Source organism: Oreochromis niloticus, linkage group LG22 (genome assembly GCF_001858045.2).
Source record: "Oreochromis niloticus isolate F11D_XX linkage group LG22, O_niloticus_UMD_NMBU, whole genome shotgun sequence".
Classification (NCBI taxonomy): Eukaryota; Metazoa; Chordata; class Actinopteri; order Cichliformes; family Cichlidae; genus Oreochromis; species Oreochromis niloticus.
This window is the reverse complement of record NC_031985.2, coordinates 21769849-21796843: the sequence shown is the minus strand read 5'-3', so window position 1 is coordinate 21796843 and position 26995 is coordinate 21769849. Positions and strand designations below refer to the sequence as shown.

The 26995-nt window shown below is 42.4% G+C and overlaps 1 protein-coding gene across 4 annotated transcripts in view; it reads right to left on the bottom strand.

Moving 5' to 3' along the window:
* Window positions 1-26995, bottom strand: part of runx1t1 (RUNX1 partner transcriptional co-repressor 1) — a 56949-nt gene that overhangs the window by 11157 nt on the left and 18797 nt on the right. For all 4 annotated transcript variants that reach the window (XM_005478549.4, XM_005478550.4, XM_005478551.4 and 1 more), the window contains exons 2-5: window positions 11310-11447; window positions 9545-9786; window positions 6558-6647; window positions 2496-2677 (exon numbers count right to left, since the gene is read on the bottom strand). In XM_005478549.4, the coding sequence (XP_005478606.1) occupies window positions 2496-2677; window positions 6558-6647; window positions 9545-9786; window positions 11310-11447 (652 nt within the window). The remainder of the gene's footprint in view (window positions 1-2495; window positions 2678-6557; window positions 6648-9544; window positions 9787-11309; window positions 11448-26995) is intronic.

Here is a 26995-nt window from a genome sequence, read left to right as displayed (position 1 = left end):
CACTTCACAGTTACAACTTGCCAACCTCCCCCGCTATCTGCAGTCCACCAGTTTCCTCTCTCTCTCTGTCTGCCTCTCTCCGCTCCTTTCCCATCTCCCTCTCTCTCTCTCTCTCTCCGATGAACAGATTGAACTTCTTAATGAGCTGTTTTTATGGGCTCCTAATGCTCATCCACAGCTCTCCATATGCTCTTTCCCTTCCATTCGTCCATCTCTCCGTCTCCCTCAACTCATCCATCCACCCCCACCCCCCCACTCTTGTCTGCCCAGCCTTGCTGCTGCAACAATATTTATATCTTCAGGCACTAAAGTATACGCGTGTGAACACATTTACAGTCACCTGTGCAAAACCCCGGTGTGCACGCCCTGTTAAACGATACACACGTGGTAATTTGCGCGCTTATTTTTGAATACAGTTCAGATTTTCTTTACAGTGATGCGATTAAAAGGCACCACTTCATATTTTTAATATGTGCATTTAACTTTAAATTTGAAACAACGCAGGAATATTATTTACTGACTAGATTTCTTTTGGAAGGAAGAAATAGCATGTTGTGTATGATTATGCTGTATGCCACGGATGGAATTAATATTCTGGAAATGCACTAAAATGTAATTCGCACAGTTTTCCAAAAAGGCATTGCTATTATAGTACGATCATCAGTAATACTGTACTCTCAGATGATATTTAAATATTGGCTTTTTGAACATACACAGTATCTAAGGCTATACTGTAATTTTCCTGGTCTGTTTTCTGCAGGCGATGGTATTAATCAGAATGCATTGATAGTGTATTGTTGTCTGTAATTAAGGATTCTCATTCAAATTCCAATATTCTGACACAGGCTCCAATAAGTGGGAATGCAGAGCAGGGGTAAGCAGAAACCAGAGGTGCTTAGCCAGCCATATTGGTGCTGGAGCCTCATCTGTATGTGTTATCAGCCCATCTCCCTAGGCACACACACACACACACACACACACACACACACATATATACACTACACGCACGTACAACAAAGCACGCTCACACGTTCACACAGGATCCAGAATCATGCACAAACACAGACACACGCATTCACACAAAGACTGCGTTTTCACACTGAATACAGATGCCTACTCACCCCCCCCCCCCCCCCCCTTTCCCGCATATTCCCTCTCACATTTACACGTGCACCTTTTCTACTAAGCTCGCTCCCCTATGCACCAGACGCCCTGCAAATGTGCAGGTATTACAGAAAAAGTCTGCCTATCTGAGTGTTTGGGGAAAAGAGAGGTGAGAATTATTAATATCACATTCAGCATTTTTGTCCCTCAGCAAACATAAAATGTACATTTTCGTCTCCCCTGCCTGTATTAAAAATTCTGACCCCCGGGGACTTTATTTCACAAAACAATACATACATTGTACTGCACAGCTCCCACAACAGATCAGATACGTTCACAAACTCCAGTGCAAAAAAAAAATAGTTCAGTATGGGTCTGTGCATGTCTAATAGACTTTGCTGCAGGCTTGTTAGCCTCTGTTATGATCTGATTAGAGAAGAGCCTCTAGAGTAAAGCCAAACTCTAGATTTATAGTCTGATCTTATGGTTCGTTCATATCGCAGCTCTATCACCTCAAATTTGTTTTACTGGGGCAGCAAATGAGCTACATTCTTGAACATGCACTTACACACACCATTGGTCTGGATAGATTTTTTCTGTGCCAGACAGAGAGGAAGATAGCTTTCTTTTCCTTTTTTTTACGGCGCTGTGTGTTTCTGGATGGAACGTCTCAGTGCTTGTCCATTAGAGCAAGGAACATTGAGTCATTACCAAAGTCCGTGACAGCAAACGGATGTAATGATTTGGCTGGGGTGGGGGGAGTTGAACTGATGTGGAGAGAGACTCGTACAAACACACAGGCGCACACTTTGTACTTACACACCCGAGCAAGCGTGGAAATAACTTTATAAGTTTGGAATCAAAAACACACAAATCGGAGGGCTTCATACACATTCAGTGACACATCTATTCATGCTTTTCATTACGGCACAGCTGTCTTCCGTCTTTTTTCTCTGCGTATGTGTGCCTGGGTGTAGCCAGGTCTACTTTTCCCATCTCATGTTCTCCTCAGTTCTGGCCCATTAAGAGCAGAAGCCAGGAGCTGAGCTGTCCAACGGAGCACATCATGAGGCCCGGTGGCGCACTGGCAGACGCTTCCCATACATACATTTGCACATGACACTATTGCCTTGCGTTGGCTCAGCTTGTGTCTGTGGAGTAATGCAGGGGCTCATGGGGATGCAGGCAGCCTCAAAGGGATTTATGCATGAGCTCAAACAATAGAGGGTAAAAAAAAAAAGTTTCATCCCAGGAGCTGGTAAATGTATAAGCTCTACCCACTGATTCCAGCTATCCTCTAACAATTCCAACCCAAACAAGATTTATTAAACACTTAAAATGATGAAACAGTAATATTTGAGAGTAATGATCTGGTTTTATGAGTCACCCACCTGTCTGGTGTCCTCCTTTTGCCGTTCTCATTCACATCCAGCAAGAGCTCTGAGGAGTCTACTGGGGAGGTGGTGCTGGTGTCCAGGAGTAGCTGCTCGTGCTGGGCCAGGTACTGAGCCGGGTTCTGCTTGGCCAGCCTGGCACAGTGCAGCAGCTCCCTCTGAAGGAGCGGCAGGTTGGCCTGCAGGAGGAAACAACACTCGATTATTACGGGAAATTCACAAGAATGCTGATGACTGTTTCCTGAGTGCTCAAGAATGTGAGCAGTGCGTGCCTTTCTGCCTCACAACATATTTCAGTTTAGTCTCCTTTGGTGAATAATCTTTCAGATTATGAGCTAGTTACTGTTTACTAAAACTTCTTATCTCTGAAACACAATATTGAAACTTTGGAGGTTCAAAAAGTGATAAAAGTGGCACTTATGACTTACGGTAAAACTATGCTCTGCTCAGGGTGCTTTGCATTGTAACAAAGGTAAATTTAATCATATTAATGCTCTGGAAATGTAGACAACACACAGCCCTAACACCCGACATGTTACCATCCTACAGAAAGAACTGAATCACACATAAAAGCCAATGTCTTATAAGATTTTTATTCCAAAAACCACTTTATTGTAAGAAGAGATCCATTTCTCCCATACCATCTCACCCCTCTTTGCTCATTATTCCTGAACCACCGCAGCTTTCTGGGACCCAGAGTGCATTAGCGGCCATAAAGTCTCTCTGTGGCATAAAATTTTAAAAAACACAGCAGCTATTTTCAAACTCTTTGGCGTACTGTAACAAGGGGGTCTACTTTCTTGTGTGGAGTTACGGGGCCATGCAGGTATGCGAACGTCGACTTCAAAGACATCTGATGGCGTGCATTATGAGGCAAGAAGATGAAAGTGTTGCGTCAAGCAGGCTTAGAATGAGAGTGGGGGCTATTTTGGCGAGGCACATCACAAGAGCCTTTGGAGAGGCCATCTTTGCAAGTTTTAGGTCCGTTAATCTTTGCTTTGTCCTCACAATCATAATCTCTCTCGCAAGTCTCCTGCTTCTTTTGTGGTTCCTTTCCTTTTTGTTTTTTTTGTGTTGTAATCTTCCTCAGTCTTCACTCCTTTGTTCTTCTGTTTCCTGCAGCTGCACACAGAAGTAACACTACCTGAACTGGGCCATGTTTTGTTTAGTAGTATTAATGTTGTAATCACATGAAAATCTCTCTCTAGTAATTGGCTGCAGTAAGAGAAATGCCAGCCGCTGGCCTTCGCTTTACCTGCCCGAGTTAATGGTCCGTTAATAGTTTATGATCATAATTACCCTCTGGAAAAAGGAAAAAAAAAAAAGAGAGCATAAAATAAATTGCTTTGACCCTGGTGAACTCATCTTATATTAATTAGAGGTCATCCTAATTGCCAGAGGAGATGTGGGATACATTAACAAAAAGACTGAGTCAAGAAATGCAGACCACTGAAGAGACTGGATCATTTTTCATATGATAAAGTGCGGTGATTTGCTTCCGCATACTTACGTTAACCAACATCTGCACTTGCACCAAAAAAAAGGGGGGAAAAAAGGCACATTTCAAGTAATGTTCAGCAGCCACAGCTAAATTCTACTTGGGGTGATTTATTGTTCAAATACTGCTTTTGTCATTTTGTCAAACGGTGCCAAAAAACAATTCAGAATATGCCACATTTAGGATGTGCTGCACTTCATCAACTTTCTGTTCTCTCTGTATAATTTGCAGTTGGAAGAGAAAGGTGACTTCGTTTTTTGCATCTCTATTTTGCCCTATTTCAATTATTTCCTATCGCAGCAGACTCTCTCCTTCTCCTTCTCTCTCACACACACACACAAACACACAGCTGTATGTGTTTATTTTCCCCCGTCTCGCAGCACTACTCACACTTGAATCTGACGCAAGAAAAACTAAAACAACAAAGAGCGAACTTTAAAAAATGGCACAACTTTAAGTCGAAGGCTGAGACGCATTCAGATCGCGTAAGAATCGTGTGGCCCGCATCTCGCCAGCACATCACGTCACAGCCATTGTGTGGTTTATGATTGCCTCCTTCCAGTAAAGAATCCCAACCAATTTGCGGTTTAGCATTAAGAGAAAAGGAAAAAGGAGTTGAGTGAATTTGAGAGGGGGTGGGTAGTTGGTGGGATTGACTCAGTATAACATTAGCGTAATGAAAAACCCTGAGCCCTGACATGCATTGTTGCAGCTGTGCTTCGACGCACCTATAAAAGCTCCCCCACACCTCCAGTTGCTCTCTGCTACCATATGGTAGCTGGCATTAAAGGCCCCGCAGTGGGAAGACACTAAAATTAGACTGGGGAGAAAGAGAGGGGCTGAGAAGGAGCGATGGAGGAAAAAAAAAAAAGAGAGTTGCATCTTTGATTCCGCAGCCATCCCAGTGATACAATAACCATCTGGCGAGGAGAGGAAAAGGGAAGGAGGGACTGGAGGATGGATGGATGGAGAACAGTAGATAAACAGAGAAACGAAAGGGATAAGGACAGAAGGAGGCAGAGGGAGAAAAAAAACCTTTCACAAGAAGCGAAAGAAAATGAAGAAAACTTAAGGACAAGGGAGTGATGTAGGAAAGAGAGGGGGTGGATACAAAGCTCCTGTTTGTATCGTTAACAAAGAGTAATGGCAGTTCTAGTGGGACCAATTTCTGCTGCCCATAACCACGCTGGCCCTTGGTGGATAACATAAACTTGTGAATGTCAGTTGACACATGCACACATCTGCAAATGCAGATGTGAGTGCACCATGTAAAGTGAGAGGATATTGTGTTGGGAAAAGATGCCGCTTGTGTTTTCAAAAGTAACATTTATCCATCTGTCACTCAGAATCTCTATTAATTCTATTTTTGTTTTAGATAATTCTAACCTTTATAAGCCGATTCCTGCAGAATCTGTAGAGAAGGAACAGGATTTTTGGTACCGGAACTTATGGTCTGATGATGATTTAGTTTTTTATTTGCTTTTAAAAAAAAAAACAGAATAAAAAAGCCTGATTTGCATTCATAAACAATGCCCAGACGGGAAGTTTTGATCCGGATATCCGCTGGCTACATTGGAAGCACTGAAATATTCACCATTGTCCCCAGAGATTAGTCATCAAACAATAGCGGATGGGTTCCCAGATTGCTCAGTTACAAATAGCAGAAAGTCTGTAAAAGGCGAAGAAAGAGTGATGCAAATCAAGAAGAAGACTGGAGAAGAAAACAAGAAAAAAATGGAGCTTTAAAAAAAAGAGAAAGCATTTTACCTTTACAGAGGTGTGCAAAAGAACAAAAAATGAGTGAAGCTCAGCTTCAGACTAGTTTAGACTTCAGAATATGCACCAAAAAGCACTACATGCACCTATCTCACACAAACCACACATTAAATAAACATTATTCCCTTTGTGGACACAAATAGAAATAATTTCATCTCGTTCACGTTTATCTTCCACAGTGTGATAGATATGGGAGATATGCTGTTGTGACTGAGGGAAAGGCACAGATGCTTAAGAAAGTGCTCTTTCCACTAGTAATATACCATGCTAATGGTTGAAATGCAGCTTAGTGGGAATAAGGGAAATAATGACAAAAACAAGCCAAAGACCAATACGAAGATAAGGAGGACATAAACAGATATGTTGTCCTTGGGGATAAAACCACAGTCATTCTGTTTCAGTATATTCACTGTGTTTCTCTTTAAAAAACAACAAATTCCTTCCTTCCAAAAAATCTGCCTCGGTGTCAGCGCTTTGCACTATATAGACAGACTGAGCAAAAGAAAAGAAGAAAACCCTGAAAGCTTCTCGTCAACAGTAGAGAAAGTGAGTAAGAAGCAAGAAATAAACAAGTGAGAGATGGATGAAAGACGGGATGAAAGTGCAAAAAAGAAGAGAGACTCAAAAAAGAAAGAAAGAAAAAAAGAGCAACAACAGGGATAAATATCGTGAACATAAGTATGCACATCTGGAATCTGTGCCGGCTAAATGCTTTCCAGATTTCATTGATCAAACAAACAGGCGGGCAGCCTTCTTGGTGTAAACGTGTACTGAAATGCCTCTACCTTCAGAAAGGGTATGACAAAAGGTCGCAGAGGGAAGTTGGTGGCTTCTTGCAGCTTGGAGTGAAATTCTTCGATGGTCAGAGTGGAATTCTGGAGAAGAGAGAGACACAAAAAACAAACACATGAATCCATGTGGAAGGCATTAAGTGATAATATTACTTATTGGAAGCTAAGCTATATCCTGGCCTGGACTGAGCAGTTTGGGTTTTGTAATAGGAAGCACATGGGCAGGCCACAGCGAAAAAGAGCCACAGAAAACAAAGGCACACATCTCCTTCAATCAAAGAAACAAACGCACATACAGGAGTCACATCATCCAAACACATCCTGCATGAAGGACAAATGCATCTGATTAAAAAGGACTTTTGTACGAACGCTGATGGAGTTTATCATACGTGAGATACAGGCTCATTTAAAAACAGTTATCTTTGTATTTATTTAATCATTTAAGTACAGTTGCTTGTGGCTTTCCACTCTATTTTCACATTACCGCATGTCTGCTCGTGAATTATAATCAGAAGCTGAAACACAATGAGGATTTTCTATATCCGGAAGACATCGGGGACATGGATAATAATGCACTGCATTTAATAATTTATGCTAAACAAACTAATCATGGGGTATTCACACAATTGGTATACTTGTTGTATATGCATGCATGGCAAGCATCCTTTTCTGGATCAATGCAGTGCACGAGTCTATCACACTGGTGCCGTAATGCTCCTTATTTATGTACTACTCTCTCTTTTTTTTAACTGATCGCAGAGCAGAGTAACCAAAATACTTTTCAGCAGCAGGAGATTGTCAAGAAAAACACAGTGTGCATTGAGCATGTCTTTTTTTTCTGTAATAGTGCAAATGTGGAGATGGTTTAAGCGTCCGAAGCAGTGGGGGGGTTGGTCAAAAAGTGGGTTAACCATTGCAATTTGTCAACTTCGGCACCCAAATAAAGTCTAGCTGCTGAAAGCTACATCAGTGTCTGACAAGACAGTGGCACTATTTTTAATTTTCAGCATGAGGTATTCCCAAAATACAAAGGAAGAGGTAAAAAAAAGCAGAGATGGAAAAAGGTGTGCTTGCACATGGGAGAGGAATCTTCTATAAAAAACTAAAAACAAACAGGGGGGGGGGGGATCAAGCAACACAGAGAACATTAAAAAAAGCTGCAGATATTATTTTTCCTCCCAACACTCTCAGCGTTATTTCCCAGACCTGAATTTTGTTACATTCAGTCTTACATCTGTTCGCCCAGATTGCGTAGGGGCTGTTCTTGACAGCTAGTGAAACCTCCTGAGTCTCCCTCTCTCCCTCTCCCCAGCACACAACCAGCTAATTAACGGTGTCACTCTTTTCGGCAAGGCAGGGGGAGGGACAGAGAGACAGTGAGCGAGAGAGGAAGACTGGGGGGGGAGGATATGGCGGGGAGGTATGCAAACCAAAAGGACACAGGAGAGGCATGTGCGTATGCAGACGGTGAGAAAAATAAACATAGTGAAGCCAAAAGGAGGTTATGCTCTATGTGGCTAATTAAAAAAATTCCTCCCTCCATCTCCTCCGCCTCCTCCTCTTTTCTGCACAACATTCAATCATTATTTCTGTATTCCCCTGCTCATTAAGCTCAAAATTTCTCAGATCACACAGACGTGTGGTAAATCTTCAGATTTGCACATTGTATTTTACACCAAATCCTTTCCCTGATATATCCTTAGCATAACCGTGTCAGCTAAACTGGGAAACACATCTGTCTTATCAAATGTACTCGATGTATATTTTGTAGAAATGCCAATATTTACATTCATGGTACCAATGTGAATTTCTAGTGCAGAACGTGCTGTATTTAAAACCTTCATACCTTCAATTGTGTTCATATTTTTCAATCTTTTCCTACATTTTACTCATAATTGACGAACTCTGACAAATTCTGATTTACATGTTGAATATCAAACGCTGTTTTATTCCCTCTATTTGCTGGATCTTAATTAGGGTTAGAAGTGTGATTAGCAGTAATGCTTTAATTTGAGCATCCTCTTAAAGCCACAGTCATCACTTGATTGCAATTACATCTATTCATTAGCTACATAAATAACAGTTTTAATATGCAACTGGGTGAGTTATGTTAGGTTGTCAGACACCTGCACACCCTTAGTGACAACATTAGTTTGATGCTAGAATGGGAAGTCTAATCCATATCACCGTCATTTCCATGTTGTTACATTTCAGTTGAAATCACAGCAGTGTAGTTAAATTCATTGTAGATCAGCTGCATAAAGATGGATGCTGCCAGCCTCATGCCACTGCTGTATTTTCCCTGTTTGCCAGGCATTGTGGGATCCTCAAGAATGAGTTTCACGTTACCAATCGATGACAGGTTTGAAGGCAGAAACTCTACAAAGGTGTTGCACCAACCCTTGTCTGCTGGAGATATTTTTTTAAGGCCTGCCACTTTTTCTTTTGTCCTTTTACTTGTCCAAAATCTTCCAGGATATGCTAATATGCCTCTCAGAGTCATCTTATTGGTGAAAACATACTATTTAAACCTGTAAACTGTGTTATCATTGGCCGTTTTCATAGATTCAAGATTTTCTTGAAAGGATGCTAGTAACAAAGTGCCTAAAGATATAATTTAAAATGTGTTCTTCACTAAGTTGTTTATGTGTAGACACAACGCTGGTTAATTCCTTGAGATAGGTGTCTTTTTTTTGATTGAATGATTTACAGGTCAGTGTTACTGAGTGAAAAAGTAACATGTTTTTTGTTCCCTCCCGCCCTAAAAAATGAAAGAGCTTCAGAAAGCCTGGAGAACTACTGCCCAAGACCACTTTAAAAAATTACAAGAAAGTCTGACTTCTTGGAATCAAAATATAAGGAAATAAAGATTCACACAGTACTGCATTTACACATATTAACACATTTTTTTTTAACAGCACCAAGCAGTTACTTCCTCTCTAAGAGCACTGTTCCAGCTCACAGACACCATAGGTTCTTACCACTAATCCCAGCACCAATGTGCGGACTCTTTCGCCAATTTCAGGTGAGATGTCGTTCCCAAACTGCTGTAGAGTAGTGAGGAAGCGCTTGAGCTTGCTGAGCTGTCGGGCACCACAGGCTGGTGGCAGCTGTTGGTTGGCCAGAGACGATGAGGAGGATGAGCTAGGACCATTGCTGTAACCATTTGGAGGAGATGGAGCGCCGTTGAGCGCCGTTGGGGAGTGGCTACTGCCATTGGTTACTGTGTGAGATAAGAACATAGAGAATAATGTCAGCAGCAGACAGGAAAGCACGGCATTTGCTAATTGCATTAAATTTTATTTCTGATAAAATCACATTACTGTTAAAGTAACACAGGATTTCCTCCTGCTACGTACAAATCATGGAGGAAACAACAGCTTTGTGGAGACCAGTGATTTCAAACGATGTGCATTCCCCTAAAATCATCCGCAAGCGTCCGCATTTGTTTCCAATTAGTGCGCCTCCTTTGAACCTTCACGGCATCCTCCCATAAAAACATATTTCTGTATTTGGAGACACGTTGCCTCTCTCTACCTCCGTCTCCCTTTTCTGTTCTTCCTGACGCTCTAAACATGCCGGTGACAGTGAAACCCCCCCCTGTGCTCCACAGCGCGGAAGCTATATGTGTCTGTGTGTGTGTTGGGGGAGTTGCTGTACAAAGAGATACAAGGCAGCATAAAGCTCTCTCTCTAATGAGATTAGGTTGTGACTAGCGATCCACTCACTCCCCCTCTGGCCGCCGTCCAAACCCACCACTGTAAAGAGAGGAGAGAGACGAGATGCTCAAACTGCATCTGGTAACAATTACGTCGGATGGAAATCAAAGCATACTGCTTTGTTAAAACCTTTGGCATGTGTAATGAGAGAGTTGGGCCTTTCCTCCCTCATTGCACGGAAGCCCCAATGTTAATTGTGGTGTGTGAGCGTTTGCAGGAGAGAGAGAGCGAAACAGACAGACAGATGCAAAGGGAGAGAGAGAAAGTAAATAACATAAATGAAAAAAAAGGGGGGATGTGATTAAAAATGAACAAAATAATTCAGCCGTTGCAAAGTACCAGCAGTACCAATGCAGACTCAAGTGCTCTGAGCACACAGGGCCTCTGATTCTTTGATTCTAGTGCTCTTCATGCAAGTGGTTAAGTATGCTCTTCTGAGTGAATACTAGGGTGTAATTTGCTCGTCACAAGCTATGTGCGCGTCATGGCATTGCTCCAACAGTTTGTAAGCATGGGTGTTAATGAACTTGTTGGGAAAGATTTGAAAAGGTTCAATGCAACTTGATAAGAGGGTCTCACGAGTCCCACACGTCCACCTTAATAACTCGCATGCTGGAACTGCGTTGTCCTGTATGAGCTTCTGCAAATCTACTGTTAACAACCATTTTTAGAGTGCAATTTTTATATGATTGTTATACCCCCAACCATACACCCAGCCGTGACATGACTGAGCTGTGACATTAGTGTAAAATATTAACTGTGTTAAGATTATTTGTTTTGTTTTTTTTTCTTTGTGATCTTTGAGCAAAGCTGGGAACATTTATAGGAAGGTAATTTTCTGACTTCCTTCCTACTCATCAGCAGGCTGTTGCTGTGTGGCCATTAATAGCAAAAGTAGTCACATTATTTCTCTCACTGCAACACTGGACCATATTTGTAGCATGGTCATGGTTTGCAATAAAAGTAGGTTTTCTTATATCGCTGGACGTCTCCACCAGCAATAAACACGTCCTCTTTGCTTACTCACATGTGGTTGGTGTGTAGGAGCTGTTACGGGGTGCTCCTTGTGTACTGGGTGGGGGTGGCATGGTAGGGGGGGTCAACCTGGACTGTGTCTTGACGTCCGCAGGTGAGTCGGGCATGATGGAGCGCTTCCCAGTGCGATCTGAGCAAAGACAAAGAAGACAGAAAATATTAAAGCAAAATACCTTTAAGTAGAAAAGAGCAGCATTTTTGTTGTCTCTCACCCTGTGCCAGGTGGGATACACTCAGGTTTACTCTAATGACAGTGCGGATACAAGCGGCAAAAGTGGCTTCCTCAGTAGGGTATCTGGGTTCTCTCTCAAAGATAGGATGACGAGTTCAGTCGTTTGGGAGAGGCTCAGAGTAGAGCTGCTACTCTGACACATTGAAGAGAGTCACTTGACGTGGTTTGAGCATGTAACTAGGATGCCTCCTGAGCACCTCCTAAATTTGCTTTTCCTGGTGTGTGCTATCGAACAGTCCCTGAGGCAGATCAAGGACACACTGGAGAGATTAAATCTCTCGGCTGGCTTGGGAACGACTTGGTGTCGAACCACTTCAATCCATGAAGAGCTGGTGAAGATGGCAGGAGGGATGGAGATCTGTGCGCCTCTGCTTTGGCTGCTTCTCCCCGTGACAGAAGATGGATGGATCATAAAAGGTATTTATTTAAGAGCCAAAAAAGCCACCAACTTTTTCTGGGCCCAAGCTCATTTAAGACAGATACATTTGTGAAGGCGCCATTAATGCTGAACAGGTTTTTGGAGCAATTTATGCTGCCGTCCAGATGATGTGATTATTACAACAGCATAGGTTTGCCTTCTTGCAGTTCAGACGTGTCACCAGATAAAAAGATTTGGCGCAATATGTAAACATACAACAAATAAGCTCTCAAAGTTATAAGCAGATGAAATCGTACACCAAGCGAGAATGGGAAAATATTTTGATTTCCAAACTATGGCAGTTCCTGAGCGCTTATCGTGTTGTCAAAAGAAGAGGTGATGCAACACAGTGGTAAACAGGACCCTATCATTTTTTTTAACATGCGTCTGACATCAAATATAAAATGAGCATTTATTTTTCCAGATCTTCACAGTTACAACATATGCTCTTGATAAGCTGTTGCTATTCACAATAAGAAAAAAAAAGGGGCTGAATTATTCTCGTTGATTAATGGAAATCGTGCAAATGTATGCCTACAAAAACGACACAAATGCACGTACAGTACAAAGGGCAGCAGTATTTATTTTGATGACAAAATGTTTGTGAGGAGGCCCAGAGAGACTAGATGTGGAAAGAGATGGCTCCCCTCATCTTACGCATTTGGCACACGGTGTCTGACTTTGAAATGAGAAATGAGAGTGAGCAAGCAGAGACTCACAGACACACAGACAGACACCTGAGAGAGAAGCATAAATCTGCAGTGAGTCCGGGTCTCATTCCACCACCATCTGTGCCATCCTGCAGCCCACACCCCTTCCCCGTCCCAGCTAATGACTGCAGTGCTCATTACACTCAAACTAATACACATACTCACTCTCACACTGCCTTAATGCTTGAATCTCTGGATAGTATATTCACATCTGTTTGAGACAGCATCACAGCAGACAACCAGATAGCCTATAAACTAATTAGACATTAAATAAAACAGTCAAACAAAACCGTTTTTTTTAAGCAAAACATTTTCTCGGACACGACCGTTTTCACTTAATTAATTTGCTTTGTGCTCACCAGTTAAATGACCATATAAAATGTGCAAGACGAGATAAACAACTTCTCTCTGCAACAGCAGTAACAAGCCTATCACAAAGTCAACAGACTCTTATCAAATGTACCTGTGGCACAGTGTGAAAAGGAGGAAGGAGGAGCTGCAAGAGAAAGTAAAGTACTATCTATGACATCGGGAACTTTGCTGTAACCACAGTGTGAATGGATCTGATTTGACTCCAAAATGCACCACAGTGTGGTAAAGGTGCAAAGTGCATGTTTCAGGCACAGGGTGTTTCCCATCATTCATTTTTACCAGGACCCCAAAATGTGTTTGTGAGTATGTTTTTAATGCGTATGTTGTTACATCATCTTATATTTTCACTTCTGTTCCTCTGGATTTTTCAAAGCATTTGTGCATTCAACTGAGTAAAGCATATACTACATACACCGCAGAACACAAATAGTAAATGGTGGCCTTGATGCTTTCTGATTGCTTGGATCCACAGTGCCATAGTGTTACGTTTAGGTAAAAAGAAGGAGAAATACTGACGCGAGAGAGACAGAGGAGCCTAAGCCTGTTAGCCAGGCCCGAATCTCAAAAGCATTGCAGCCAAAGTGCACTGTGACGAAGTATGTGTGAAGTATTTTAGTCACGCCAGCTTGACTTTAGACGGCAGGCGAGTGAGAGATGGAGATGTCACCAAAATTCTAAAAAGTACTCCAAATCTCTGCCTGCGATTGAACGTTTAGGGCTTCTTTATTTATTCAACGTGTTTGGAAAGTAAGCCGAAGGAATTTCAGGTAGCTCGATAAAAGAATCAATGCTGTAACAAGACATACAACATGTCGGCGCGAATCATCATGACCAGCAGCCTGTTCAAAAACAACGATTAGCTTCTCCAGGCTTTCACATACAAAGAAACAAAGGTTTATTTTAATTTAATTAAGCTGTAGCTGCTAGGGGAATTGTTTGCCATCACACAGAAATTATTTTAATTTCAATTAAATTTATTTTAATTGCTGAAGAAAAAAATGGGGATATTCAAAACTGTAAAGGATTTCCCAGTAATCCCTAAGATTCGGATTCTTACACTCAGATATTGTCAAAAAAAGAGGAAAGGAGGGATAAAGACAGCACGTCTTCTCATCAGACAACTACTGCCTGCTAACTGTCCTATCCCTGTCAACTGAAAAGTAACTGGGAAGATTGAATAAATTTGTCTCACACCACACTGGCACATATTAGAGACCGTGTGACTCTTATGGATGCAGAAAGGCAACTAAAGGCCAGATGACCTTGAGCCTAAAATGCTTTTAGGGTCACATTCAGTTACACCATCAATGCAGAACACAGTGATGTAAGATTATTACTGACTTAGCTGTAACTTGGTGATGGAGGGCTGATTGGAATTTAGAGGAAAAGGTTGCACAAGGCACAGCAGAGCACTATGAATGGATACAAAGTGCATATTAGTGGGAAAAATGTGATTAGCTAAGCAGAGAACAGAGGAAGGGAGGTTAAAGAAAAGTCAATATGAAAAGAAAAGTATAGCGAGCAGAGAGACTATTGAACCCTTTCTACTTACTGTCCTTTACATTGACTCTCTTTCTACCTCTTTCCTTGCGCACCCACACAAACAACCTTTCTCTTCATTCTGCCATCCAGACTGTGAAAGCTTTACTGCTCCAATTTCACCATAATATAAAAAATCTGGACTATTTATTTTATAAACTCAAGACATAGCTAGTGGAAACATATAGTCTTACCTCTGGCTGCCAGCTATCATATCCTCTATAGTTTGCTAAAATATGATCTATGAAAATACAAGGTCATTAAAAAAGATGGCTCGGTGACAGGGCCCAAGGTAATTCATCATTTTCCAGTCAAACAAAAAGGCCCTGCATGTATATACTTAACAAGCATAAATGAAATAAAGCCACTATATCACACATGGTTGTGCTTATTCTGTTTCAATGGCTCTTTTGAGCTTGTGCTTTCCAAAAGTCCGTATGGTGCTTTTTTTCCTATAATTGTGTGATAATTTCTGGCTCAGTTCACTTCATCTATAAGTTCTGTATAGAAGGGCTGCAAATCAGGAATCTTTGTGATTAGTTAGGAAAATGGATACGCAAAATGGCTCGCATCAGCACAACGCTATCTGAAATAGACTTTTAGTAAAGCCCTATTAAACAAAATCCATATTATAATATTATGATATAATGGCATGCACAGTTTTTCCACCAAATAGAACAACTAGAATTGAAGCATTTTTACAGCTGCAGCATCATGACTTAAAAAAAGATACAATTTTCAACATTACAAGCCTAAAAAATGTCCATTTGATACACAATATGTAATACATAACTTCAAATCCACGTGGACTCCTGCATGGAACTGTGGGCCCTGCGGTGGTATGAAAAGATGAGTTTGGTTACAGGCTTGTAATTGGAGAATAACACCTGGGTCAGTGTCATGATTGGATGGTAGTCGTCAGCTGGAGATGAGGGAAACAAACCCTGAAAGCATTCAAAACTCATCTGCTGTCCCTCAGGTAAAGAAGATGAAGGATGAAGAATGAATTAGTGTGAAACCTTTGCACACACACACATGCGTACACACACGTGTGTATCCAGGCAATAACAGTTTCTTGCACACACAAACTTACAGGTATGTGACTTACAAACAGCATCGTCTGTTTCTGGTTTGATTGAGAGCCCTGCACAGTACATAACCAGAATAAAATCAATGACTTCATACTAACCAACAAAGGCTGCATCCAGCTATTCACTCTACAATTGCTATGCCACTTGAATCAATGGCAATTCTCCCTACACAAGGTAATTTACCCAGTTTTGGGACAAAATACAGATACATCTTAAAACTCTAGCACGTTCCTGAAAACAAGTCAAAGCAAACCCTACACCTGTGTGCTATCCATTTTCATGAGCCAATATGTCACGTATACTTTTAAATTTAAAAAAATATATATCGGCGCTGAAGGACAATCAGACAGGCTCATTTTATTACATAGCTGAACGATAGGAAGTACTCCCTCCCTCATGCATAATTCAATCCAAAAAGCACCCTTAAACAACCTTGAAAAAGTTGGGCTTCTCAAGTGTAATACACCATGTTAGAAGTTAATGGACGAAAGCACATGCATTGTCCATTTATTAGGCCTGTTAGTGAACCGCCAGTTACATCATGTAGGGATAGCATCAGATCTGTGGCCAGACGACGGTACTCCAGGAGTGGACAGGTATTGATGTGCGGAGCTTTAATGGAAAGGGGGGTGATGAGTGCTTTGACTTTGGCTAACTCACTTTACGGCTTCTCAGAAGTGCTGTTGTCTAGGAATTAATGGATTGAAGAGGATGAGAACAGTTGTTGAAGAGGCACCAATTAGCTATGAAGGCACACAAGAGTCTCTCCAATGTGTGTTGTTTCACTAGCACACTTTATGCATGCCGAGGTGCTGAGCTTATCGATCACGCTAGATGACGGTGATTAATGTCTCGCACAACAGCCACTTCCTGCGCAGTTTTATCTAAAGCACCCTAAAGGAACTCTTAGCGCAAATATTTGTAATATAGGCGGCCTGAAAAAAAGAAAGTTAAAACCCGATGGGAATATGCGCACAAATGCATATTGCTACCATGCTATTATATTGAAAGTGTCGAAGGTAATTTCACTGATATCTGACTGAATTAGGATTTTGCATAAGGAGTAGCCTTATATTTGCACGGTCTGCTGTGTAGTGAGTCATCTTGGAGTTTAAGCCACCATTATTCTGCTTGGAGCTCTTTATAGCTGAGCACTGCTTACTTGGATTGTCGTTCATTGTCATAAAGGCACACAAAAATTTGAAAAAACAACAACTGGAGACTAAGACAACAGTGACTGAATATGCTGTGTTCTTCAAATCATGCCAAACATCCCCGCCGTTAAAATAACAAAGCAAAGCTCGATCTGCTCTGGTTTGTAACTTTAATCAATCCTAGAAATGAGGCAGAGCCCCGGACAACTACCTGCCACTCACAGGGATGTCTTCACACTTACATCACCCGTTTGCATCGTCCGTGATTACGTGATCCTCAGTGTTTGCAAAAATCGCTCCCTCTTTCTCGTTTTTTTCTTCTTCCTTTCTTCGTCTTTCTCTCCCTCTCGCCCGTACCCTCTTACAGCCGAGCTCAAAGAAAGGAGATTTTATCCCCCCGCTGACTTGTGATACATGCCTTTTCTAAGGTTACACGCAAGTTACATCACTCGCTTAAAACAAGGTTGTTGCAATGAACGATATCTAGGAGGAACGTGGTCCCTGAGAAACGGTTCAATATGTTACAGGGAGGACTTTGCTAACCCATAACTCAAGGCAAAAAAAACAATGTGATATCAAAACCTCGCACATTTCATCATCGCACGCAAAACTGGGAGGTCATTTCGTATTCAAATCACCTTGCGAAATGAGAGCAACATTGCCTAACCTTGATATTTTAGATTACTCATCGAGGCTACAATGACTTCAAAGTCTATCATCAGGCGATAGAGTCAAACAATCTCCATTACACACTTCATAAGCTAGAATTGCCTCCGTGTGTGCGTGTGGTTCTGCGTATGTGTATGTGTGCGCGCCGAGAGTACCAGTGGAGACCCAGAAAATGATGTGATAACAGTGGCAGTAATATGCCACTCGAGACTACTTCACACAGGCAAATCCCATTCTTCAAAACGACAATGGATTTCAATCATGCTGGGTGAATTTTCGAGAGTTGGCGGCTGTGGCATAAACAATTTACCGTGCGCTGGCGCCTGCGTGAGCGCACAATTGTATTAGTCAGACATACTGTAAGATACCATCATTACATGGAAAAGTGCATGCACACTGGCCCACTTGTGCCTTGAACACACCGGCAACCATGCAATCTTGATGTGTAATACCCTCACCGGGCACACCGATGTGTAGGTGCTGAAGTGAAAACCATGAGGCGCTGAAGCCACAGGACGCCTGTGGCTTGAGCACTAGTCTCCACAACGTGCCCACGGCTGTGCACGATGGAGCCTCCAAGGTGGGTTATTCCAGCACATAGCGCACATTGATGTGTGAAGAGAGGGAGCATGGCGGATAGGTAATTGTGTAGTAATGAAAGAGATGAAACGATACTGAGTCGGTGTGATAGTGGTGTGCGGTGATTGCTCTGTGTGCTGGGTACAGATGTGGGGAGTGGGGACCAAAGAGAGGTAAAAATGGAGAGAACGAAAGGGCAGATGTGTTAAAGAACAGTGCTGGGCGACAGGTAGGATGATTGAGATTCAGACAGAGTACGAAGAGAAACAAGAGGAATCTTATCTGTATGCAAGTGGAATATCACGCACACACAGACACACACACACATACATGCACGCACAGCCAGATGGAGCAGTATGCAGAGCATGTCCCATCAAACTCCACCCGCTTGTCAAGAAGATGTATGGATGCAACGCCCTACCACAAGCCCACAAAAACACAAATACGTACACAGACACACAGCTGCAGGGACGCATGTACACACTGATAGCAAAACAACACAATTCTCAGTCCTTCTCACACAGACACACACACGCACACACACATCTGATCTCCATTGTCTTATTTATTTCCCTCCACAGCAGATGCAGCGGATGCAAATGCAGAGGAAAGCAGTACCACCATCAGTGCATCAGTTTTGACTTTATTCTCGCCACCTTGTTCTCGCTCCTCACCTCCTTTTTTCCCCTCCTCCTTCTCTCTCCTTCGTTACCTTCGTGCTTTTCTCCTCCCACTTTTCTTCCTGTCTTCAGTGAATCCCTCTGCAAACACTCACTGGTGATCACGTATTGTTCCTGAAAGTTCACTGTTGGTTTTTGCTTAACGCTTAATATCAGCAACGTTGTCTTAAATTATGCATGTCCAGTGCACACAGTGTAGTTTCTGCATGTTAAAGTCAGCAAACTGTCAATAGAAATTATGTGTTTAATTGCTTTAAACGATTGCTTTACGTGTTCGTTTAACATTTATCACAAATGAAGAAAGTGATGTTGGTTTCCCTCGTGTTAAACATCCATCATTTATATTTCGGTGTAATCGGAGATGGGGTTAAGACATGGACTGATAGTCGAGTAATTTAACACAGTGAAGAAAAAAAACTGAACTAATAACTTCCAATGTTGTCCTGACTGGCCAGCTGGTGAAGTAGTTTAAGAGTCCATCATCTTACTGTTGATGTATGTTACACCTGGGTGTTTGCTTCACTGAAATATGGCTCACTGGTGATTCTGGAAGTTTTTACTAGCGACCAACTAATACTTTGGGTTAAAGGTTGTGTTTACTTGAAATAGATTTGAATGATGAGAATAGGGGAACTGAAGTGAATCATATTTATCATTCCCACCCTTTGTGATTATATTAATTATCAGTTTCTTGTGTGCTTGTGCTGCCTGGAGGGGTTGGTTTGGTTATCATTTTATGGATACCGATGCCATATCGCTTAGATTATTGCTTGGTCCTGTATCATACTTATCAATTTCTGGTTAACTTTCTATGCAAATGAAGTACATTGACAGCATTTGTATAACTGTCTGAAAAAGAAAAACACTGTTTAAAGGAAAAGATAATCTACCCAGGAAATTGAACAATATGGACCCGGTGCTCGATTCCCATCCGTAATCTTTCCCCGTTGATGAGTGTAACAGTGAAAATGTGGTACAATAAAGCACTAAAACTTTGCAAACAGACTGGCTCTGGATCAATGCTGACAGTCTTTTTCATCTCCCACCATATCTGTATTTTTCTCTCAGTGCAACATACGGAGATTTCTCAACTGCACACAGAGGTCTGAACACCATCTGTTCCACCACACAAACTTTAACACATATACGTGCATATATGCATACAAAAACATGTTGATCTTTCAGACCCACGCTCACCTTTGCACACATACACACACAGCGGTCAATAAAACATATGTGGTGTATAGCATCAGAAGCTCTTTTTTTTAAAAGAAAAGTCAGATTTATAGTAATGTCTGTTTTACCCATCTGTTGAAAAGAAAAAGTCTCACTTGCACAGAGAGGGGAAGCAAGTGTTAAGGAACAATAAAAATGATTCACAGTGCCCGTTATGCATCCTCTCAAATCGAAAGTACTCCTGCCACATCTTGTTGCCAGGCAAAGCTGAACCACGAGCTCTTTTAAAAGTAAAGATGAGCAATGGATGTGTGTGACAGAAGAATAGGGTCAGCGAGAGGTAAAAGTAAAGACAACACGAGCTGCAGAGTGACAAACAGCGACTTCGGGAGATTTACCGCCATTATGAACAGAGTTTACCATTATTAAAGTGCTGGTGGAACTAGAAATGTTAATTCCATCTGACATTTTTCCACAGCGGGGCCAAACGGGGCTCAACATATTTAGAATACTCCATCAAAGACATCGTTTATTTATATAAAGCTGGCTTGTCATTTTCATTAACAACATGATGTCTAAATAATGATATAAATGGTGCGTTTTGGGGGGGAAAAAATAGAATGATGTAAATCAGATGTAAGCCTCGGTGAGCCATGTTTGGTCACTTGATGGAAGCCAGCCTATTGGAAATTGCTTTCTGTATACAGTTTGGTTCATTTCTGATGCCATGCTGACACAGAGCAAAGTGAGCCCAAATGGGTCTGGGCGTTTTCCCAGGCAAGACTCTACGCCAGCAAAGGACTCACACAAAACTCTCAGCACACATCCTAATGCCGATGACACATGGCTTTATTTTCTAAAGCTTCCCACACAGCCAGTCTGTAACCTCTTTAGTCTACAGTGTAGAGCAGCGAAATTGCTTTTTGAACCTCGATATAGGTTGTGCGTTTTGACATGCATATATGTCAGCGCTACAATAACCGCTATGAACAGGCTGCACATTGATACACAAACCCCTTATAAGAGCTGTTCAGGTCTGTAGCTCAAGTACAGCTTAAAATCACTCATATAGCCACTCCATCTCTAAACACACTCATTCACAGGCTCACACGCAATTTTTATTATTTCCCTTTTATGTTCGCTCAATTGGAGATAATACATCTCAATTTCAGGAGCTGGACCTCACCTCAGACACTATAAATAACGCATATTTGCTTTTGTTTCCATGAGCCACTCTTGCGCCCCTTTTTCCTCTGCTTGCCAACCTCCTTTAAAGGTATCAGGGTGGATGAGGCCTTTCCCGCATCAAATCCTCTGGCTTCATTATAAATATATGTGGAGTTCCTCGCTACCAATGTGAAGGAATCATGATGATGTTTTAGGTTGTTGCACAGTGAGAGAGGTTCAAAGCTGGACACTGCATGGCCTAGGCCAGTGGGTACTGACATCTCACAGTTTGACTGCTGCCGTGACCTACGTCTGCTAACCAACAAACCAACCAACAGTGGCGGCGTTACGTTTGTTTGTTTGTATGATGTGTGTCCCAGCTGTTATCGTGACTGCAGCAAGAAGGAAGTAGCAATACTGGAGCACAGCTGGGCACTGCAGCCCACGATTCAGTTGGTATTATCATCACACAGTCTACATCTAACTTGATGTCCTACCCAGATTTATTAGATCCACAGTGCGGATTTCAATAAAATATATAAGATTGCTGAAATCTTACAGTGTGTTGGAGCCATAAGCCAGATGGAACCCAATTTGTATCTGTGTGTGTGTCCATGCTGAAAGGAATCATATTCCAGGCCTCAGCAGCAGCAAGATCAATTTTCAACAGACAGTAAAGGCCGTCGTGTTTTACATGACAGTTATCTCTTACCACGTGGAGAGAGACGGAGACACCCAGTTAGAGGAAGGATGGATAAAGGGGGCGCATGAGTGGAGTGATATACAATGGAGGCTAAGTGAGAGTACAGTTATTTAGTGTGACATGTAGGAAAACAGACAAGGATGAAAGGGTGAGGGTTGAAAACAGATGTGGGAAACAGATGAAGAAAGAGCTAAGAAAAGAGAGGTAAGGATGCTGAGCCTGAAAACAAGAGGTAACATTTAGGGCATATGAGAGACAGATGGGAAATCAAATGCAGGAGGCAGAGGACAAGCACAGAAAACAAAGAGGGCAGAGGCTAACAGTAAGAGAGTGGGGGTTCCTGGGGGGCCAGTAGGAGAGGGAACAAGCTTGTCTGCCTGGTGTTTTCAAAATATCACATGACGGCTGCCATGTGTTGGAAATTACTGCCGGTTAACTATCTTCCCCAAAACCACTCTGAAAAAATATGTCTGCAATTTATGAAATGTGTTCCAGGGCTGTGCTAAATAGAACCAGATTTGCAAAACAGAGGGAAAAAAAACCCTTTAGCCCTTACCACCTCTTCTCTGAAAACCACTACTCCTTTGCCTTCTTACTCTCCTTCCCCTTCTACCCCCACTGCTGCCTCCTCTGCCCTGCAGGGGAAGATGTTTAAAAACAGGGTCTTAGTCACATCTGGTGAGCAGGGAGCGGTGGTTGGTGAGACCTTGGATCGGGGCATTTCTAAGCTTACATCGCATGTGTGTGTGTGTGTGTGTGGGTGTGTACCTGTGTTGTTGTGGGTGACATAGTGACTGTGGTTTGCTAATGGCTCTGAGTGGCTGTGAGTAAAGTATGGCTGGAGGCGAAGGTGGCAGAGGGATGGCCTCTGCTTGCGCGCAAACACACACATGCCCAGTGTCACCACAGCCCATTTCAGGTCAGCGATGTGTCTTTGTCTCCTTTCATCTAACTGTTACATCCTTTCTACTGGGCTCTTTCACCTTTCACTGTCTCGCATCCCTGTCAGCACGCAGCCATCTGAGTCCACTGACAGGCGAGAAGAAAGGAGCTAAACATGACCCAGAATACCATTTTACAGCAACACTTTCACACACACAGAGCTCTGAAGCATCATTGACAGCACTGTACAGTTCAGTCTCTACAATCTGCATTTTATTTAAATAATCGTGTGTTAATGTGAGATCTTAATCTTAATCTTTAGTTCAGTGGAATTTAGTTAAAAAATAATCATAAACTGGCCATAAATTTTAGGTTTGATACATTATTTTTAATTTTCCATACAGAAATGTGAGATATTATTTGTGACAGTCCATTAGTTTTCTAGAATTTCTGGGTATTAGCATCACATGTTGTCGCCTTTGTTTCGCAGGAGGCGCCTCAGATCACTATCCTCGCCACATCCACCCCCCCGTGTCCATCAAACAGCCTCAGTTTTTCAACCAGCACATCTCTGAACTCTGTCCCCACACCCACGACTGATACTACTAATAGCATCATCAAGACAGTCCCATTGTTTTGCTTTTCTGTGGCATCAACACAAACACACACACACACACACACACACACACACACATAGACTCAGACACAGCCTAACCGCTCTCCAGTGCTACAGATGGATGCCACCACTCTCTCTGGAGCGTTGCCAGCGCCAGCTAGTGAACAGCTTGCCTGGCACAGTGCTCCACAGTGTGTGTATGTGTGTGTGACAGTGTCTGTGTGTGTATGCCTGCAGAAACAGTAGCGAAATAGCCTAGCACAGATGGGTGGCCAAATTCCCCACCCCTCCCGCATACACACAAGAATACAAACACATGCGCACTGTGACACGCGCACACACATATGCTCCAGAATCGAGACACACATGCAGACGCAAGCACACACACACATGTGCCTTGGTTCTGCTTTAAGTGTTGTCGACCTGGCGCACACAGCTGCTTCCTCATTCACACACACGCACACACACACACACATAGTACACACAGCAGAGGATCACAGTTACACACGCTTGCATACATCTGTACTTACTTTACACGTCCTGTTTATGGCATGCGAAATATAAAATCCACCATCACTCCCGCATCACCCAAGCCCACACACATAGACAGATAAATATATTCAAATGCATCTGCAACACAGAGACACACACAAGCATTCACACTAACATGGTCTCTTATGTTGGTATCTATTCAGCGTTGTATGTTTCTGCTTGTTTTCTTCGCGCGCACAGCGAAAACATCAAGGCGTTCAGCTGGAAAGCCTCCAGTACTGGAAACCTGCCAGCAGAGACCTATAGATCAGCATGATCATAGCAGTGTGTTAAGACACATCGCTGTTTAGTCAGCGCACAATAAAGTTAAGACATGACATGAATGAAAGCTCTGCCTGCCACAGCTGACTTTACTAGAATGCAGCAGCGTGCAACTGAAACCGTTTAAAATGCCTAAATTGTGACGTGAACTCTTGTGACAGGTTGTCTGATATTGCCTCATGTCTTGACTTTGTGTATCTCCATTGGCCGCAGCTTCTGTTGTAACACACTCATGAAATGCTGTTCCTGAACGGCGGATTCTTAAAAAACAGGAGGTTTTACATTTGTTTAGGGTCAAAGGAACGCTCTCTTGGGATCCAACAAAGCCAGAGAAACTTTACCAATGGAAAAAAGTCAGTAGTTAGACAGCCTGCCAGTCAATGAGCTTAGGCGGCTGGCAGCAGGTACTCTCGCCCCCGGTACATAGGGGAAAGCATGGTGGCGGGCAGTGCCAACTGTGCACTAGGTGGGCGTGCCAGCTCCGCCAGCCTTGCAGTGTCTGTTTGCCAGTGCCATCTGGGAAGAACAGCTCTGCGCACATACAGTACCTCTCCTCAGCTCAGAGGGCACAGACACGCACACACACACACACACACACATGCATGGATGCACACGAGAAAGCAAGGGCAGACATGCACTCCACATTTATGTAGCATCCACAAATATGCATGGTATGAACACCGCACACACATATAAAGGCACACACACGCACACACACAGGCACAGCCGGCCGCTGACAGCTCACCATCTGTGCGCTGCCTCTGACTTCTCCCTCTGCTTCTTTCTCTGCCCTTGTTTTTGCTTTCATAAACGCGCGGTCCCTTTCCTCCTTTCCACACTTTCTCTCATCGTTCCCCATCTTATCAGATGAGTTTTTCAGGCCAGAGATCCCTATGTTATGTCATTGCCACCTGTGCACTGACACAACATGTATTTTCTTTAGATTTCTCCTGACATATAGGATTAGGAAGTGTCATTTTTTGGGAGGTTGTTTTCAGGTTGAACTGAGCAAGACAGAGAGTCTACCCAGTCTCTCTGTTTTTTACTTGAGTTGGGCAGTCTGGGCCAATCAGATATATAGATGAGGGGCTATAAGATATCCTTAAGTGATTCATTAATACTGAAAAAAGTATAAATGCAGTAAAATCAGGATTAGTCTTTCATTGAGGACACAAACCATCACACAGTACACCACATAAGTCATGTAAAACCAAAGAAAGATACCAAAAAAAGTGAGAACAAGAGAAAAAAATATATCAATCTCAGTCCTGTTACACAGTGTTCCTCTTCAGAGGAGAGTGAATGAATACGAGAGCAAAAGAGTGAAAACCAATGTGGAGAAAGAAATGAAATGACAAGAGCAGTTTAAATTGATAAGAGTAAAGGGGAGAGGAGAGGAAATAAAGAGGAGGAGGAGAACAGAAGTAGGAAGGTAATATGAGCACAGGACTGTGGAATTCACTTCAAAGAGAAGCTAAAGCAGGTCACTGTCTTTACCAGAGTTTTTCCTTGGGTGAACCTCTCTCATATGTTTCTCATTTAAAGCCTCTGAACCACTGTTTGAAAATGAAGGCCAAAGAAAGACACAAGTGCTCTACATGCAGCTCGTGTCCCTTTTTTTCTGCCGGAGTATATTCACAAGGGATTTAGACAATTAGCTCATTTGTTGAAAAATAGCTGTACTTTTCCAGATGCCGTTCCATTCATCTTAACATTTCTACATCGCAGTTTAACAGCTTCACATTTGGAATACCACCAAGCTATTCCTTTCCTCCTCTGCAGCACAACAGCTGTAATATTTTCAGTCACAAATCTCCCCTCTCTTTCTATTCCATGTTCCATTTATTTCTTTCCCTCTCACTGGCCACCACTACCTGCAGTAACTGATTGTTTCTCCCACCATCTATCCTTTCCTACCTCCTTTTCTCCCCATTCTCTCCCTCCCCCCACCCTTTGGCAACTGCATAACACCATCAGAAAGATCTATGACCGAACACTATTGCACTCCTATTATTCTTTCTCTCTGCAGCCTCTTTCTCCTTCAGTTGCAATCCCTCCTCCTTGTGCTTCCTACTCCCTGCCCTCTCTTTACAACTTCCAACCATTTTCACCCTCTTACTCCTCTATCTGCTCACCTCGCTGTCCTTCTTTCCGTCCAACTCCTCCAAAAGCGCCACATGCACTGGAAGAAGTAGCCTCATTACAAACAAGGAAAATCCATTTGGAGCAGGCGTCTGAGGCTTCTCCGACCCCCTTTGAACTCTCTTGAGTAAAAATGGCCCACATCTCTGCTCTTGCCTCCTCTCCATCGTGGATTCCCCCTCTTTCTCTCTAATTATTTCTCCCTGTTTCTCTGCCTTTTCTGTTTCCTAAGCAACTCACTCTCTCGCCACTGTGGTCCCTGTGTTCTCGCACAACCAGGTAAGGTGTCAATATTGCAATACAGAGTAGAATTTAAATACCAATTTATGCGTTTAAGTGTAAAATAGATGCAAAATTAGATGAAGTTATTCAGTTTTTTAATTGATTTTCAGTTACTAGGACAGGCCATGATAAAGTAATAATCCATTCACACAATCTAAACACCAAACCAAGTATTCCTTATACCTGGATCATGCACACACATTTTCAAATGGTGGCATTACTTCAACCGAAACATTGGTTGACAGCTGCTATAAACATGAAGGAGAAAATCAGCAGGGTTAGTTGGTAATTAGCAACAGACGACAGTATTTGAAGGAAACGGCGGACCTCCAGCAAATAAGTGATAGCCGTTACTAAATGCACTGCATGGATAGCCAGGAACATAACAAAGGACAAACAAAGTTTAAACTGTGTCCAATGACTCAACTCACGAGTTGCCTTCATGACTCAAGA